We start from the raw sequence: 18,417 nt of genomic DNA on the forward strand, positions 1-18,417 counted from the left end.
TACCTCTATTGAAGGGCTTTTCTTTTTGTGGTGAGCAGCAAGGTCTCTTATTAGGAATTGGTTAAAAAGGCCTGTATTTTTTTCTGTGTGTTTCCCAGGTACTTTCTAGAGCCTTCAGGAATCGGTTTGTGGAATTGCACTTTGATGAATTGCCTAGTTCTGAGTTAGAAACAATTTTACACAAGCGGTGTAGTTTGCCACCCTCCTATTGCAACAAATTGGTTAAAGTCATGTTGGACCTTCAGGTATTTCATTTCCTCATCATCAAACTTAGTTTTAGATGAAATGTGTCAGTTAGATTTAGTGATCAAAATTTGACAACTTCTGTGGGTAGAAACAAGTCCAGCCATTTTATTTATTTTTACACACAAAGGATCAGATTTCATATTATTTCTGCTCATTTTTGTTGCTTATTTTTTAAATCTTTGGTGCTGAGATTCAAATCCAGAGTCTTGCACATGCTAATAAACTTGCACTCTACCACTGAGCGGCAACCCAGCCCCCATTTTTTAGTTCGGAGCATTTTGCTTGGCACAGAGGTTGTCATACGCAAATACAATTTCTGTTAATTAATTGTGTGTGTGTGTGTGTGTGTGTGGTGCTGAGGATTGCATATGAAGCAAGGACTCTACCAACTGAGCTATATCCCCAGCCCAATTTTTATTTTTTAAACGGTCATTTGAATAGACAATTAAAGAGATTCTTTCCATATGGGACCCTCTTGTCTACTGCAAAGTTACAGAAAAAAATGTTTTTTTCCTTTTGCAATGTCATTTTGCTCTGTTGCCCAGACTGGCTTCCAACTTGGTTTCTCCTGTCTCAGCCTCCTCAGCAACTGGGAATGCAGACATATGCCACTGCATCCAATTCCAGATGATTTTTTAAAAACCATTTATTTTACAGAGTTATAAGTGTTCTTATCAGCAAATGTTCATCATCAAATTACTTTCCAGAAAGCTCGTAATAATTATAACATTCTTAGCATTATGGTCTTAATTTTTGCCTTTTTATCTTTTCTGTATGGCATATGAGATGTGGAATTCCCTTGTGTGTTCATATTCTTTACTTGTTTGTACGTGAGCTTGAACATTTTTCTTTAGACACTTATAATTTGCTTACATTTCTGAAAAATTCAGTGTTATTCAGTGCAATGAAATCATTTTAATGGTAGCTGAAGTTTTTTAGGAATTTTATGTAAATTGTACTAAATGCTTACCATTTAGCACAACCAATGCTCTTTTTTCACTTGGTTTGGTATTTTAATAGTCCTACCGCAGAAGTTCTTCAGTATTTGCTGGAAAGCAGGGCTTCATCACCCTTCGTGATCTTTTTCGATGGGCTGAAAGATACAGATTGGCAGAGCAGACCGAGAAGGAATATGACTGGCTGCAGCATTTAGCCAATGATGGTATGCTTTCAATCAGGTGTTTTCAAAGTATAAAGTATGTCAAGTGTCATACTTCTTGTTAAAATAAATCTTGCCCAAATTGTGATTCATATATACATTTTCCTAGATATTCCTAAAACAGAACCTATCTCCATCAAGTCCTAATTGCTTTTGTAAGTAGTCCGATTCCTGCAAGCCTCTGTGTTGACATGCATTAGTTACTAAGGTTTTCTTACTCTGCTTCAAATGGCTACACGTGGGAGTCAGGACATGGGCATAACCCCTTTGGGGGTTTTAGACAAGTGGTTAGTGGTTGCTTTGTGTGCCATTTATCTTCAGTGTGGTGACCAGAGTCTTAGTTGTTTTGGTTTGATTCATGGACGAATTTATATGGTACTCTCTGTCAATACAAGGGAAAGCATTTTCTGATTTGAATCTTCTGATTTGAAAAGTGCTAGTGAGTCATTAATGGGTTAAATAAGAAGAATAAATAAAATTAGACCCGAGAGTTTTATTTACACAACCATGTGGCCACCCGCCCTCCCTCTCTTTTTCTCACTTGAATTCTCACTGAAGATTGAACCCAGGGCCTTGAGTGCCTATACCACTGGACCACATCCCCTACCCCTTTTATCTTCAGTACTGATAAAGAGTAAATGAAGAGGAATACATCTTTTAAAATGTTTTATTGAAATATTACATATGGTAAAGCATTTTTACACATGTATGTACCAATGTAACTTTGCACCTCTGTTGAGAATAAGGATTTTCTGTATCTCAGAATGTACTCTCTTGTCTCTTGGAACTGAAAGTAACCACTGCTCTGACTTAGGTCACAACTGATTCATTTTGTTTATGCATGAATCTCACCCAGTGGGAACATGCAGTATATACTCTGTAGGGTTTGACTTTAACTCATTCTAATGTAAGTTTCAGTCATGCTGTTTGTTATATGTATCAGGACTTCATCAAAAAAAAAAAAAAACACATGGTAATCCATTATTTTGAGATGACATAATTTATTTATCCATGATCTTGTTCATGAATAGCTATTATGCATAAAGCTGCTCTGAACATTCCTGTATTTGTCCTTTGTGCATACATGTGTTCAGTTGTGTTTGGGGGTACCCATAGTCACATTGTTGGGGAATAACACAGATGTATGGTTAGTGCAACAGCTCTTCAAGTTTTCCAAGGCAGTTCTTTAAGTTTCCAATTCATCAGCAAGATAGAGTAGCTGTTTGTTGTTCCCTTTTCTCAATTCTTTGGTTTTAACTTTCTTTTTGCAGTGCTGGAGATCAAACCCAGGGCCTTGTGCATGCTAAGCAAGCACTTTACCACTGAGCTACATCCCCAGTCCTCATCCTTTGGTATTGCCACCATACACTTGATAATTTCCCTTTTTTCCCCTCCCCACAATCCTCAGGTTTTATGCTTCTGGCAGGCAGGGTCAGGAAGCAGGAGGAGGTTAATGTGATTCAAGAAGTTCTTGAAAAGCATTTGAAGAAAAAATTGCATCCTCCATCACTTTTCTCCAAAGAAAATGTCCAAAAATTACTGGGTGAGTATGCTTAAAGTCCCAAAGGAATATGAATTAACTTGTAATCATTAGAACTTAAACACTTATTGTATCTTGGATAGGTAAATTATCTACCCAGATGTCTACAATGGAGTCTAAGTTTAGCCATATCGTGTGGACTGAGGGCATGCGGAGACTGGCAGTGTTGGTGGGAAGGGCGTTGGAATTTGGAGAACCAGTGCTGCTGGTTGGAGACACAGGGTAAAGTTCTGTGATATAACTTCTTGAGAGGGTTCAGTTCAGTTCCCATGGGATTACTTGAGTTATCTCTGAATACTCATCATGAAAACATTTTGTGATTTTTTTTTTCTTTCCTTAATTTCTTTTCTTTTTCTTTCTTTCTTTCTTTCTTTCTTTCTTTTTCTTTCTTTCTTTCTTTCTTTCTTTCTTTCTTTCTTTCTTTCTTTCTTTCTTTCTTTCTTTCTTTCTTTTTGAGAAAGATTTTATTGTTTACTTTCCTTCTTTACCTTCATACTAGATTTGTTGTGGAAAAGAACGATTTCTTTTATCATTGTCATTTGGAGCTGTTTTTGTCTATTTAATTGTTTTAAACGTATAGTTATCTAGAGCAGAAAGAGCAGACAAGCTTGTATTTTGAAAGTCCATAAGTATTAGATTTCTTTTTCCTCCCTTGTGGATGCTGGTACAACTTGGAAAGGATGGAATTCTTGCAGTGCATGACCTTCTGGATAAGGAATATTGGAGGGTGCTAGTGTTTTGTAGAGGGGCACAGTGAGCCTGGGGTACAGAGGTCTTTTATTTTTAGCACTGTCCCCTGTTGCAGGTGAGGTTCTCACCATGTGGGGTGTTTGTGGTATGTATTTAGTACATTTATATTCCTTGTTAATCTGGTGCATTTTTCTAATAGGTGTGGGAAGACAACAATTTGCCAGTTGTTTGCAGCCTTGGCAAATCAGAAATTATACTCAATCAACTGCCATTTACACATGGAGACATCTGACTTCTTGGGGGGGCTTCGGCCAGTGAGAAAAAAAACAAGTGACAAGGTTTGTCCAGTAGAAAATATTGATGTGTTCATTCAGAGAACCTCAGTTGACTGTGTACAAGTCTGCTAGTGACTTTTTTCATGGTGGAGTTTCTGGATTGATTACATGTCTGTATCTTATCTTTAGCTCTTCACTGGTCTACAAGGGGCCCCCAGAGTAGTCCTGGATTACAGGTCTCGTACCATTCTCAGACATTCTTGCAGAGTAACCATTTCACCCTAGCAGACAGTAGCTAGCTACATGTGTATTGTCTTGTGAATCTTCTTGCTGTTTAATTCCCTCCACTTTTGCCAAATTGTAGGAAGAAATGGATACATCAGGACTTTTTGAGTGGCATGATGGACCTCTGGTTCTGGCCATGAAAGAGGACAGCTTTTTTCTCTTAGACGAGATTTCGTTGGCTGACGACTCTGTCCTGGAAAGACTCAACAGGTGAGAAGGTTTGCCCAGTGTTTGATGTTTTGTTGGCTTGTTTTTTAAGATACTCAATTTTATGCACAGTAATGCTCCTCATTGGCGCATAATAAATGTTTGAAAATGTTGATGAGTTACTACTTCTTAAGAGATTTTTTTTTTTTTTTAAATAACTGTCATTAGCCACAAAAATCATATTGTTCATGGTAGATCTAAAACAAATGAGCCTAGCCAGGGGTGGTAGAGCACACCTGTAATGCCAGTGACTCAAAAGGCTGAGGCAAGAGGATTGCAAGTTCAAAGTCAGCCTCAGCAACTTAGTGAGGCCCTCAACAACTTAGTGAGACCCTGTCTCAAAACAAAACATAAAATGGGCTGGGGATGTGGCTCAGTGGTTAAGCACCCCTGGGACCAATTCCGGTACCAAAAAAATAATAAACGACAAAGCAAATGATCCTGAGCTAAAATTTTCTTTAGAGACGTATTATGTGTCTTATTCTCTTAAAATTTTAAAAGAACTAGTATCAGAATCCTAGGTGTATAAAGACACCTGAGTACCTTAGTCCGTTAATTGTCATGATGTACTCATGCCTATTTTCATCTCTTTTTTGAGGTGTAATTGTGTATCATAAAATGTATCCAAATGTTTTTTCAGTGATTTAATAAATGTACTAAGTTGTGCAACCATCACAGTCTAGTTTTATATTTTCATTATTCAGTAGGGTCCCTTATGTGATTTACACTTAACTCCTCTGATTCCACCCCCTGCTTCAGGTAACCACTAATCTATTTTCTTTCTCTATAGATTGGTATTTTCTGAATCTTTCATATAAATGGTCTCTTGTCTCATTTTGTATTAATGTTTCGAAGTTGATCCATATTGCAGCATATTAGTTTCTTCCTCTTTATTCCTAATAGTTTTCCATATACTACTTTAAAAAAAATCCTTTTGCCATTTGATGTTGTTCTACTTTTTGGTTATTATGAATAATGTTACTATGGTCATTTGCATGCAAGATACTTATTGTTAAAACAAAAGCCTCAATAGGGCACATGTGAAGGGAGCTCTTTTTCTCTTGGTGAGAAATATTTTCCACCTACAGAAATTGGAATGGGTGAGTCATTTTAAAATTTGTGATAGGAAATCATTAACTAAAGTGGAAGCTCAGTAGAATAGATAACTTTTTCTAAAGAACATCAAAGACCACAAAGTAGAATATATAAACCTTTCTCATTTTTCTCAATTTTTATTTAGTGTCCTTGAAGTGGAAAAGTCTCTGGTGTTAGCTGAAAAGGGCAGCCCAGAAGATAAGGATAATGAGGTAGAGCTATTGACAGCTGGGAAAAAATTCCGAGTCTTAGCAACCATGAACCCTGGGGGAGATTTTGGAAAAAAAGAGGTAAGGCTGTGCTTAATGACCCCAGCTTAATGATACCCATAAATACAATATACAATACCCATAAATTTGATGTTGGGTAACAGCTGGATAATAGGTGAAAAATCTAAAAAAGATACTTTGGAATTATTATTATACTGAAAAAATTTTGAAAGATAAGCATATCCTTATTTGCCATCTCACTTTGTATTTGTGCCTAAAATGTCATTGTTTCAGTCTTTGCCTAGCCCTTTACTTATGTTACCACAACAGCGCTCTTAAGAACTCTGTACGAAACTTATAATTCAGTTTTATGGATAAGAAAAGTTCTAACTACACTTTAAATTCAAGCTCTGCTTTTAAAGTCCATAATCTTTGTTTAGATTGTGTTTAGAAACCAACAACTCTGTGGGTTTCAGGTTTGCAAAGCAATTTTGTGGAGAAGTCATTATTATGTGCCAGATCCAATCTGTTAAAGCTAGTGAAAGGGTAGTGTAGTAATAGGGATGATGAAGAAAAACACAATTTGATCTCAAATGAAGGCAATGAAGGGATTCTTGGTAATTTGGTGGGTGCCTGAAATGTGAACATGACATTTTGGGCTTAGTTTTCCTTAGTAGCATAGAAGAAATATCACATTGCTCCAAGAAATGCACTGAAGAGAAGGATTAAAATGAATTATAGTTTTGGACTTAAAATATGAAGACGTGTTATTTGGCAGGTAGAAATAGCAACAGAGAGATCTGATTTCAACGTGGTTATGTTAATTTGCCTTAAGTTTTCCTCAAGACAAAGCTTGCCAACTTTTACCTGAGGAAAAACTATCTTTTGGTTTTGTATGCCTAACTAGCAAAATGAGGTAAGGTCTTGAACATCAGAAGTACAGGTTGTCTAAGGGAGTGATGAGAAACACACATTCACTAGGCCATTAGTGAGCCACTCCTGACTACCAGCATTATTCCTGATCCTCCTGTGGTAGACCAGATAGATGATCATATACCTCTTTATAATTTCACTCCATTTGAGCCACATAAAAGAAGTTTTCTTCTGATACTTCAGCCAGCCCTTTGATATGGGAAGATAACTATTTGTGTTCCTGAATATAAAATAAAGTAAAAGGAAGAACCTTTATTAAAGGGAAGAAGTTCACTGTTGACTAGGACTAGAATCTTGATTGCACCATTTACTCTCTAGACCTCAGCTCTGTACAGTGTCTATAAAGAAAGTGGTGATGTTGCTGCCATAGAGGGTATCATGGAGATTAATGAGATATCTTTAAGGAGTCAGGACAAAGTAGGTCTTTATTAAATTGTATCTAGTAGTAGAGGTAATAAATAAAAGAGGTAAAGTGTCTGGATTCATAGCTAGGATTTTATGAAGGACTTTTCTTTATAGGTTTTGAATTTACATTAGAGTTTTTGTTCCTTGTAGCTATCTCCTGCATTAAGAAATCGATTTACAGAAATATGGTGTCCTCAAAGCACAAGGCGTGAAGATTTAGTTCAAATAATAAGTCATAATCTTCGTCCAGGTTTATCTCTGGGCAGAACAGATCACAAAGGTGAGTCTGCAGGTGGTGTTGGCAGTAATGTATTGGAGAGAGTGTGTTGGAAGATTTATATTAGAGGATGTTAATGGTGTATGTATATATATGTATATATATTTAAATATATAAAATATATATATATATTTACTCTGCATTATAAAGATAACGGAGACAGAATTAGGAACAAAATAGATCTGAGAAAAATATGACACCAACCTTTTTACCTTCTGTCAAAGTGCCCTTTCTTTGTACCTTAGTCATTACCACCTTGAGGAATATTTATAGGATTTAAACTGCATTTTTTTTTAGTTCTCAACTAATTTATTATTCTTTTACTTTATTGTATTTTAAATTTTTTTTTCCTTTTATTGCCAGGTGTGGTGGCACACGCCTATAATCCTAGCGGCTCAGGAAGCTGAGGCAGGGAAATCGCAAGTTTGAAGCCAGCCTCAGCAACTTAGCAAGACCCTGTATCAAAAGAAAAAATTAAAAAGGACTGAGGACATGGCTCAGTGGTTAAGTGCCCTGGGTTCAATTCCTGGTACAAAAACAAAAAACAAAAACAAAAAATGTATAAAATATAAGGATATCAGAATAGTATACAAAAACTCATATACCCATAACCTAAGTTTAGCAATTCTTTTATATATTTGTATATATGTATTTTTATAGATGAACATAATACCTTGATTTAATTAATTAATGAATTAATTTTTGATTTTTTTTGTAGTTTAGATGGACAGAATGACTTTATTTATTTATTTATTCATTCATTCATTTATTTATTTATTTATATTTATGTGGTGCTTGAGGATCAGACCCAGTGCCTCACATGTGCTAGGCAAACATTCTACCACTGAGGTACAACCTGGCCTCAGCAATTCTTAAAATATCCAGTAAAACATTTGTTTATATATTTATTAAACCTGTGTTAGTTTGGTGTGTGTTTCTGGTGCTAGAAAATTGAGCTCAGGGCTTCATGCATACTAAGAAAATGCTTTGTCCCTAACCCATTCCCCAGCCCTGTTATATCTTAGCTTCTGAAAGGGCTGAATTTGGAGCCCACATTTAATTCCAAGAATCAGTACATAGTTTTGGGGATCATTTTGGCTCCTTTCTTACAGAATATAAAAGGATATTTGTTTCTTTGAGCTTGAGATTTGTGGGTATGTTGAACTTTTTAAGTTACCCCAAAGCACAGTTTCAAAAGTAGGTAGACCTAATGAGGGGTTCATTTGCATGGAATCCATTCTTGTACCCTTTCTGGAAAGACTGACTCTGTAGTAGTCCTGTGAGCATAAACTTGCGCTCAGAAAGGCCCACACTGAACTGCCAGTTTCTAAACAGCTGGAATTACCCATACCTTGTTAAACTTGCCATTTTTTTCTCCAATTCCCACTAATGTGACAGTCACCCAGTAGCACAAGAATTGCCTAAATTGTGGTTCTTAAACTCACCTAGTGCACTTGTGGAAATACAGCTTGATCAGCTCTACACCCATTATTTCCGATTCCTTACATTTTTGTAGGACCTGAGAATTTGTCTTTCTAATAAGTTCTTTGGTGATACTATGAATGTTGGTCCAAGTACCAAACTCAGAACCACTAACTAGTTGGATTTTGTGCTATTTACATTGGTGCATTTAGTGTGAGAATTCAGGTGAAAGGAGGAGGAGGAAAAGGCAGAAGTTATTAAGCCAGTATGATTGGTCTTTAAGCTCTGCATAGGGACTGGATCCCCTCAGGAATTAAACTCTAAATCTCATGTTTGCTGCTTATTTCTTTGTTAAGTTACTTAGATTGAGATAAGATAGGCAGAGGATGTGACTGTTCATTGCCCATACTTACCAATGTGCTTTATACTTACGGGGAATGAACAATTGGTAGGGCATTGAGTGTGGGAGGCCTAGGGACGAATCTTCAAGCCCCACAGTTTATCCTTAGGGAGCTTGTTGACTTTATAGGCTTTTCAGGCTGCACAGCAGCAGAGTTAGATTTAGAGATCCTGAGGAAGTATGTAAGGAGAAAATGACTTAATAAGCTTTCAGCATTTTTTTTTTTTTTGCATTTTTTAAATTTTTTTATTTTATTGTAAACAAATGGGATACATGTTGCCTCTCTGTTTGTACATGGCGCAAAGGCATACCATTTGTGTAATCATAAATCCACATACAGTAATGTTGTTTGATTCATTGTTATTTTTTCCCTTCCCCCCACCCCTCCCACCCCTCTTTACCCTCTATACAGTACTTTCTTCCTCCATACTTGCCCCCCTCCCTAACCCTAACTCTAACCCTAACATTGACCCTTCCCTCCCCCCCTTTATGTGTCATCCTCCACTTATTAGCGATATCATTCGTCCCTTGGCTTTTTGAGATTGGCTTATCTCACTTAGCATGATATTCTCCAATTTCATCCATTTGCCTGCAAATGCCATAATTTTGTCATTCTTTATGGCTGAGTAATATTCCATTGTGTAAATATACCACAGTTTCTTTATCCACTCATCAATTGAAGGGCATCTAGGTTGGTTCCATAGTCTGGCTATTGTGAATTGAGCAGCTATGAACATTGATGTGGCTGTATCTCTGTAGTATGCTGATTTTAGATCCTTTGGGTATAGGCCAAGGAGTGGGATAGCTGGGTCAAATGGAGGGTCCATTCCAAGTTTTCTAAGGAATCTCCACACTGTTTTCCAGAGTGGCTGCACTAATTTTCAGCCCCACCAGCAATGTATGAGTGTACCTTTCTCCCCACATCCTCGCCAACACCTGTTGCTTGTATTTTTGATAATCGCCATTCTAATTGGGGTGAGATGGAATCTTAGGGTGGTTTTGATTTGCATTTCTCTTATTACTAGAGATGTTGAACATTTTTTCATATGTTTATTGATTGCTTGTACATCTTCTTCTGTGAAGTGTCTGTTCATTTCCTTAGCCCATTTGTCGATTGGATTATTTGTATTCTTGGTGTAGAGTTTTTTGAGTTCTTTATAGATTCTGGAGATTAGTGCTCTATCTGAAGTATGATTGGCAAAGATATTTTCCCACTCTGTAGGCTCTTTCTTCACATTACTGATAGTTTCCTTTGCTGAGAGAAAGCTTTTTAGTTTGAATCTATCCCAGTTATTGATTCTTGCTTTTATTTCTTGTGCTATGGGAGTCCTGTTGAGGAAGTCTGGTCCTAGGCCGACATGTTGAAGATCGGGACCTACTTTTTCTTCTATAATCTGCAGAGTCTCTGGTCTGATTCCAAGGTCCTTAATCCATTTTGAGTTGAGTTTTGTGCAGGGTGAGAGATATGGGTTTAGTTTCATTCTGTTGCATATGGATTTCCAATTCTCCCAGCACCATTTGTTGAAGAGGCTATCTTTTCTCCATTGCATATTTTTGGCGCCTTTGTCTAGTATTAGAAAGTTGTATTTATTTGGGTTTGTGTCCGTGTCCTCTATTCTGTACCATTGATCTACCTGTCTATTTTGGTACCAGTACCATGCCGTCTTTGTTACTATTGCTTTGTAATAAAGTTGAAGTTCGGGTATTGCGATACCCCCTGCTTCATTTTTCCTGCGAAGGATTGCTTTAGCTATTCTGGGTTTCTTATTCTTCCAGATGAATTTCATGATTGCTTGCTCTATTTCTGTAAGGTACGTCATTGGGATTTTAATTGGGATTGCATTGAATCTGTATAGCACTTTTGGTAGTATGGCCATTTTGACAATATTAATTCAACCTATCCAAGAACATGGAAGATCTTTCCATCTTCTAAGGTTTTCTTCGATTTCTTTCTTTAGTGTTCTGTAGTTCTCATTGTAGAGGTCTTTTACCTCTTTTGTGAGATTGATTCCCAAGTATTTTATTTTTTTCGATGCTATGGTGAATGGGGTAGTTTTCATAATTTCTCTTTCTGAGGATTCCTCACTTATGTATAAAAATGCATTGGATTTATGAGCATTGATCTTGTAACCTGCCACTTTACTGAATTCACTTATGAGTTCTAACAGTTTTCTGGTGGAATTTCCTGGTTCCTCTAAGTATATAATCATATCATCCGCAAATAGGGATAGTTTGAGTTCTTCTTTTCCTATTCGTATTCCTTTAATTTCCTTGGTCTGTCCAATTGCTCTGGCTAGAGTCTCAAGAACGATATTGAATAGGAGTGGTGAAAGAGGGCATCCCTGTCTTGTTCCAGTTTTTAGGGGGAATGCTTTCAGTTTTTCACCGTTTAGAATGATATTAGCCATGGGCTTAGCATAGATGGCCTTTACAATGTTAAGGAATGTTCCCACTATCCCTATTTTTTCTAGTGTTTTGAGCATGAAGGGGTGCTGTATTTTATCAAATGCTTTTTCTGCATCTATTGAAATAATCATGTGATTCTTGACTTTAAGTCTATTGATATGGTGAATTACATTTATTGATTTCCGGATGTTGAACCAACCTTGCATCCCTGAGATAAAACCCACTTGATCGTGGTGCACTATCTTTTTAATATATTTTTGTATGCGATTTGCTAAAATTTTATTGAGAATTTTTGCGTCAATGTTCATTAATGATATCGGTCTGAAATTTTCTTTCCTCGATTTATCTCTGTCTGGCTTGGGTATCAGGGTAATATTGGTTTCATAGAATGAGTTTGGGAGGGTACCCTCCTCTTCTATTTCATGGAATACTTTGAGAAGTATTGGAATGAGCTCTTCTTTAAAGATTTTGTAGAACTCGGCTGAGAACCCATCTGGTCCTGGACTTTTCTTTGTTGGTAGGCTTTTGATGACCTCTTCTACTTCATTACTTGAAATTGTTCTATTTAAATTGTGTATGTCTTCCTCGTTCAATTTAGGCAATTCATATGTCTCTAGAAACCTGTTGATGTCTTCGAAATTTTCTATTTGGTTAGAATATAGATTTTCAAAATAGCTTCTAATTATGTTTTGTATTTCAATCGTGTCTGTTGTGATATTTCCTTGTTCATTCCGAAATTTGGTGATTTGGGTTTTCTCTCGTCTTCTCTTTGTTAGAGTGGCTAAGGGTTTATCAATTTTGTTTATTTTTTTCAAAGAACCAACTATTTATTTTGTCAATTTTTTGTATAGTTTCTTTTGTTTCAATTTCGTTGATTCCAGCTCTGAGTTTAACTATTTCCTGTCTTCTACTACTTTTGGTGTTGGTCTGTTCTTCTTTTTCTAGGGCTTTGAGCTGAAGTGTTAGGTTGTTTATTTGTTGATTTTTACTTCTTTTATTGAATGCGCTCCATGAAATAAATTTTCCTCTAAGTACTGCTTTCATAGTGTCCCAAAGATTTTGATATGATGTTTCTTTGTTCTCATTTACCTCTAAGAATTTTTTAATTTCCTTCCTAATATCTTCTGTTATCCATTCATCATGTAATAGCATATTGTTTAATCTCCAGGTGTTGGAGTAGCTTCTGTTTTTTACTCTTTCATTTATTTCTAACTTCAATCCATTATGATCTGATAGAATACAAGGTAGTGTCTCTATCTTCTTGTATTTGCTTACATTAGCTTTGTGGCATAATATATGGTCTATTTTAGAGAAGGATCCATGTGCTGCTGAGAAGAAAGTGTATTCGCTCTTGGTTGGACGGTATATTCTATAAATGTCCGTTAAGTCTAAATTATTGATTGTGTTATTGAGATCTATGGTTTCTTTGTTCAATTTTTGTTTGGAAGATCTGTCCAGTGGTGAGAGAGGCGTGTTAAAATCACCTAGTATTCTTGTGTTATGGTCTGTTTGGTTTCTGAAATTGAGAAGGATTTGTTTGACATACATGGATGAGCCACTGTTTGGGGCATAGATGTTTATGATTGTTATGTCTTGCTGATTTATGGTTCCCTTAAGCAGTATGTAATGTCCTTCTTTATCCCTTCTGACTAGTTTTGACTTGAAGTCCACATTATCTGAAATGAGGATGGATACCCCAGCTTTTTTGCTGAGTCCATGTGCATGATATGTTTTCCCCCATATGTTTTCACCTTTAGTCTATGTGTATCTCTTTCTACGAGGTGAGTCTCTTGCAGGCAACATATTGTTGGATCTTTCTTTTTGATCCAATCTGCCAGTCTATGTCTTTTGATTGATGAGTTCAGGCCATTAATATTCAGGGTTATTATTGAGATATGATTAGTATTCCCGGTCATTTGGTTCATTTTATTTATTTATTTATTTATTTATTTATTTATTTATTTATTTTGAGACGACTTGGTTCTTCCTTTATTTGACAATTCCTTTAGGATGGTTCCTCCCATTGCTGATTTGTTTCTTTGTTTTTCATCTCTTCCTCGTGGAATATTTTGCTGAGAATGTTCTGTAATGCTGGCTTTCTTTTTGTAAATTCTTTTAGCTTTTGTTTATCATGGAAGGATTTTATTTCATCATCAAATTTGAAGGTAAGTTTTGCTGGGTATAAGATTCTTGGTTGGCATCCATTTTCTTTCAGGGCTTGAAAAATGTTGTTCCAGGCCCTTCTAGCTTTTAGGGTCTGGATTGAAAAATTCTGCTGTATTGGTTTCCCCCTGAATGTAATTTGATTCCTCTCTCTTGCAGCCTTTAAAATTCTGTCTTTATTTTGTATGTTGGGCATTTTCATTATAATGTGCCTTGGTGTGGGTCTGTTGTAATTTTGTATATTTGGAGTCCTATAAGCCTCTTGTACTTGATCTTCCATTTCATTCTTCAGATTTGGGAAATTTTCTGATAGTATTTCATTGAATAGATTGTTCATTCCTTTGGTCTGTTTCTCTAAGCCTTCCTCAATTCCAATAATTCTTAAATTTGGCCTCTTCATGATATCCCATAGTTCTTGGAGATTCTGTTCATGATTTCTTACCATCTTCTCTGTTTGTTCAACTTTGTTTTCACGGTTAAATATTTTATCTTCAATGTCTGATGTTCTGTCTTCCAGGTGTTCTATTCTATTGGTTATGCTTTCTATGGAGTTCTTAATTTGGTTTATTGTTTCCTTCATTTCAAGGATTTCTGTTTGGTTTTTTTTCAATATCTCTAACTCTGTATTGAAGTGATCTTTTGCTTCCTGTATTTGCTCTTTTAACTGTCGATTGGTGTGATCATTCAGTGCCTGCATTTGCTCTTGCATCTCGTCATTTGCTTCCCTGAGCATTTAATTATGTACATTCTGAACTCCCTTTCTGTCATTTCTTCTGCCATGCTGTCATTGGGTTTCATTGATGTAACATCTAGATTTGTTTGCAGCATTTTCTTTCCTTGTTTTCTCATATTGTTCAGGTATCAGTTGACCGCTGTGATATTGCAGATTTCCTCTATTGTCTTATAATATCCCTGAAGATTTCTATTATATCCCCTCTTAGTCTTCAGTAGCCTGAAATCTTGGAGGAAGTTGATAATGCAGTGCTCCACAAGGGAGCTGACTCCCTAGGGGTGGTGGCCTTCAGGTGGGGTATATTCCCTGCTAGTGGGCAGAGGTACCTTCACTTGCTGATGAATGGTCATCCAGAAGGGAAGTAGGATGTGGGCTGATGCAAGACCAGTTTGGGCCTGTGTCTCTAATTTTACAGTCCTTTTGGGAGAACCTCACCCAACAGGGAGGAATCACCCGGTGGGGAGGTCTCGCTGGTCGGTTTTCCTCCCAGAGGTTCCATTCAATTCACAACTACCGCCTGGGCTGGGCAGCCTTCTTCTGCAATGTTCCCAGGGACCCGGACCTACCTCCTGGGCCTGGAAGCCTCACCCTTCGCAAACGAATCTCCTTAGGCTGCCTCTCCTCAGAGAAGCTGCCTGCAGTCCTGGAGCCTTCGCTCCGCCCCTCAGTTTGTCTGTGGGGCCCTTCCACCAAGAAGCTGTCTAGGACCCAGCTCTGCACTTTTCGCCTGGCTATGCGGCCCCTCCTCTGAGCAGCCACCTGGAGCCCCTTACAATCGCTCCGAGTCCCAGTGACCCGCCACACGCCTTTTCCTCCGGCAGCCACCTGTTGTTCCGTGCAGTCGCTCTAAGACCAAGTGACCCACCACGCACCTCTTTCTCCACCAGGCAGTCACCCAGAGATCTGGTGCGTCACGAGTCCCAAGAACTCACTGTGCACCTTCTTGTCCCGACTGCCTCCCGTAGCCCTGGTGCAGTCACTTCGAGCCCAAGCACCCCGCCGCGCTCCTCCTTCTCCAGACAACCCCCCTGTGTTCAGGAGCGGATGCTCTGGGACCAAACCACTCACCACGCTGTTCCACCGGATAGCCGCCCAGAGCCCTGGCGCAGCTGCTCCAATTCCAAGTGACGTGCCGAGCCCGTATTTCTCCTTCTCCTCTGGGCAGCCCCCTGTGTTCAGGGGTGCTCGCTTTCAGTCCAAACAGCTCACCAAGCACCTTCTCCTTTGGGCAGCCTCCCAGAGCCCGGGTGGGTTGCGCCGAGTCCAAGCGCTGTGGTGAACAGCCACCTCTCCAATGCTCCCAGCTGTATGCGATCACTGCTCCGGCGGGGGGAGGGGCGCCTCGCCGGCAGTTCTATTTTGCAAAGATCTCTGCTTTTGGGGCTACCGCCCCGTCCAGGACACCTGCCCAGTGGGAGACTCTCGCCCGGCTGCTTTGAGTTGGTCCCAAGGCTCTCTATATCGCCTCTTCTTGAGTCCTGAGTCCTGGAGCAACACGAAACGCAGCCACCCTCTAGTCCGCCATCTTGAATCCCCAAGCATTTTTTATCATCAAGATAAATAGCACAAAACCCCAGACCCCTATACCCTCCACGGGTAGCTGCCAAGCAAGATATAACCTGTGTGTCTGTCTAGCCCACCACTATTCTCTGGTCTGTCCATTTTGATCCTCTTGTTCCTTGGCTTCTCCAGCATGGACCTTGGTGACTTCCTTCTTACCCACAGGAGTAGCCTTTGCAACCCTGGCATCCATGAGGACTAGGTCTCTATCTTAGGTTCTTTTGGCCAGCTGACCCTTGTACTCCGTAAATGGGAAAGTCATAGGGAAGTGACAGGGTTCTCAATGACATTGGTTTACTGCCTGGACATAGTCTAGACAAACAGGATCATGATGCATGTATTCCAAATGAAGATCCTGAGAAGTCAGGTGGGATCAAAAAAATCTTTGGCAGGAGATCTGATCTACCACAGTCAGTGTAACCACACCAAGGACTTGAGGAACCTTTTAGTGCTATACCAGGAATTCTGTCCTCCAACCAACCACCCCATATCCTGCGTAGAACAGGAACGTGACCCTGAGTCCTAAGATGGGTGAGGAGTGGGTTAGGGTCTGAAGCCACAAAGGCCTTGTGCTCACCAAGTTGGTCATCTAGGAGCTGGCTCTGTGTAGCTCCAGGCTGGGTTCTCCCCTTCTCTTTTTGACATTCTCTGCTATGTCACTGTCATGTGCTTCCACCCATGCCAAGAGTCCCACTGGTCTAGAATGTGACTGAGGACATTGACCTAGTTCCTTCCCTGTTCTCAGGAGTGAATCATTTCTGGGTCTTGTTTTTGAGTTGGAAGAGATGTTATAAAAGGAAAGAGCTTCAGTGTGGGAGGAAATAAAAAGTCGTTTTGTTGGGAACAGGGTGATTTGGGTTTTTCCATAATTAGTATTCTTTTTCTAACCAATAACTAGTGCTTTATAGTTTAATGTAAATTACAGCAATGCTGATTCTTCCCCCTCATCTTTTCTCTTTCTTTTTAAACATTCTTTAGCATTTGTACTTTTTTTAATTTAGATAAATGGATTACTATTGATTTATAAAAAATACCCTACTGAATTTTATTGATGTCTCTTGAATCTATATACTACTTAAGTATTTTCTTAGATCCTGGACAGATATTTTACAATATAAAATTTTGATAATTACAATATTCATTCAACTTGAATCATGAAGAACACTTGCAAATCCCCTAATTTGTCAAATTAACTGATGCATAGATTTAAAAATAAATAAATGACTTGATTTTAGTGCCACTGAAATGGTATCCTCATTATGGTGAATATAATACAGATGGTCCTCAGCTTATAGTGGTGTTACATGAGTAAAAAATGCATTTAATATGCTTAACCTCTCACACATCTTGGGATAGCAACACAGTATATTATAGAGAATCAGTTTTCTGATGCTGTGGCTGACTGGGGACTGTGGTTCCCTGCCACTGTCCAGAATATCAGCAGTACCATATGGTATGTGACTAGCCTGAATAAAAATGAAAATTCAAAGTACCGTTTCTACTGAATGTGAATGCTTTCACATCATTATAAAGTTGAAGAATTGTAAGTTGAGATATTATAAGTTGGGGAACTCTAATAAACATTTATTTAAAATATAATAAAGTTATAAAATACATTGAAATTTATATATTTTCTTAAAATTATTGTGGCATAGTTTATAGTTGTCTCTGAACATGAATAACTTTTCTCAGTGAGCAGTTTTCAAGTATAGTTTCTTAGGCTATAATTCTCAAAGTGGTTTTGTTTCGTTTTGTTTTGATTAGGATGGAATACTATTTATGAATCTCTTAGCAATCTGATAATAACTACGGACTCCTTTTCATAGGAGACAAAAGCACTAATAGGCATTCACAAAATTTTGTGTATTAGCAAAGGAACATAGACCCTTCTTGTCCATCTGTGGGCCCTAGGATATGAACTATTTTGGGATGTCCCATAAAAAGTAAATGCATTTGCCTCCTTGTGTCTTAGGGGCTGATATAGCTGAGGTGATGCTGGATTTCATCGACTGGCTGACCCACCAGGAGTTCGGCCGCAGGTGTGTTGTCAGTATCAGAGATATCCTGTCCTGGGTTAATTTCATGAACACAATGGGGGAGGAAGCTGCTGTGAAAAGGCCAGAGACCATCTCTACTGTGACATCGTTCATCCATGCTGCATGCCTGGTGTATATAGATGGAATAGGTTCAGGTATGTTTTCTATTATCTGGTAGAGACAGGGGCTTAGAATAAAGAGGAGTAGGAATAGCAAGCCTGGGTCTCTAAATTTCCAAATTCAGAGTAGATTGCCTTTGCATATTCTTTTTGAAAAAGATGGTACTTTTGAAAGGTTCTCTATGCACTTTAAATAAATGTGTGATTATGAGTAGAATGAAGACTGTTGAAAATGACATTGCTCTTGAAGCACTGGA

At 38.2% G+C, this 18,417-nt stretch overlaps 1 protein-coding gene across 1 annotated transcript in view; it reads left to right on the plus strand.

The window, feature by feature from the left end:
• MDN1 (midasin AAA ATPase 1) overlaps positions 1-18,417 on the plus strand; it is a 166,378-nt gene that overhangs the window by 64,117 nt on the left and 83,844 nt on the right. The window contains exons 26-34 of the mRNA XM_079146702.1: positions 99-245; positions 1,267-1,408; positions 2,814-2,948; positions 3,029-3,167; positions 3,835-3,973; positions 4,275-4,405; positions 5,643-5,787; positions 7,195-7,324; positions 17,978-18,196. Coding sequence (XP_079002828.1) covers positions 99-245; positions 1,267-1,408; positions 2,814-2,948; positions 3,029-3,167; positions 3,835-3,973; positions 4,275-4,405; positions 5,643-5,787; positions 7,195-7,324; positions 17,978-18,196 — 1,327 coding nt within the window. The remainder of the gene's footprint in view (positions 1-98; positions 246-1,266; positions 1,409-2,813; positions 2,949-3,028; positions 3,168-3,834; positions 3,974-4,274; positions 4,406-5,642; positions 5,788-7,194; positions 7,325-17,977; positions 18,197-18,417) is intronic.

This window comes from Sciurus vulgaris (genome assembly GCF_902686455.1).
Source record: "Sciurus vulgaris genome assembly, chromosome: 7".
Taxonomy (NCBI): Eukaryota; Metazoa; Chordata; class Mammalia; order Rodentia; family Sciuridae; genus Sciurus; species Sciurus vulgaris.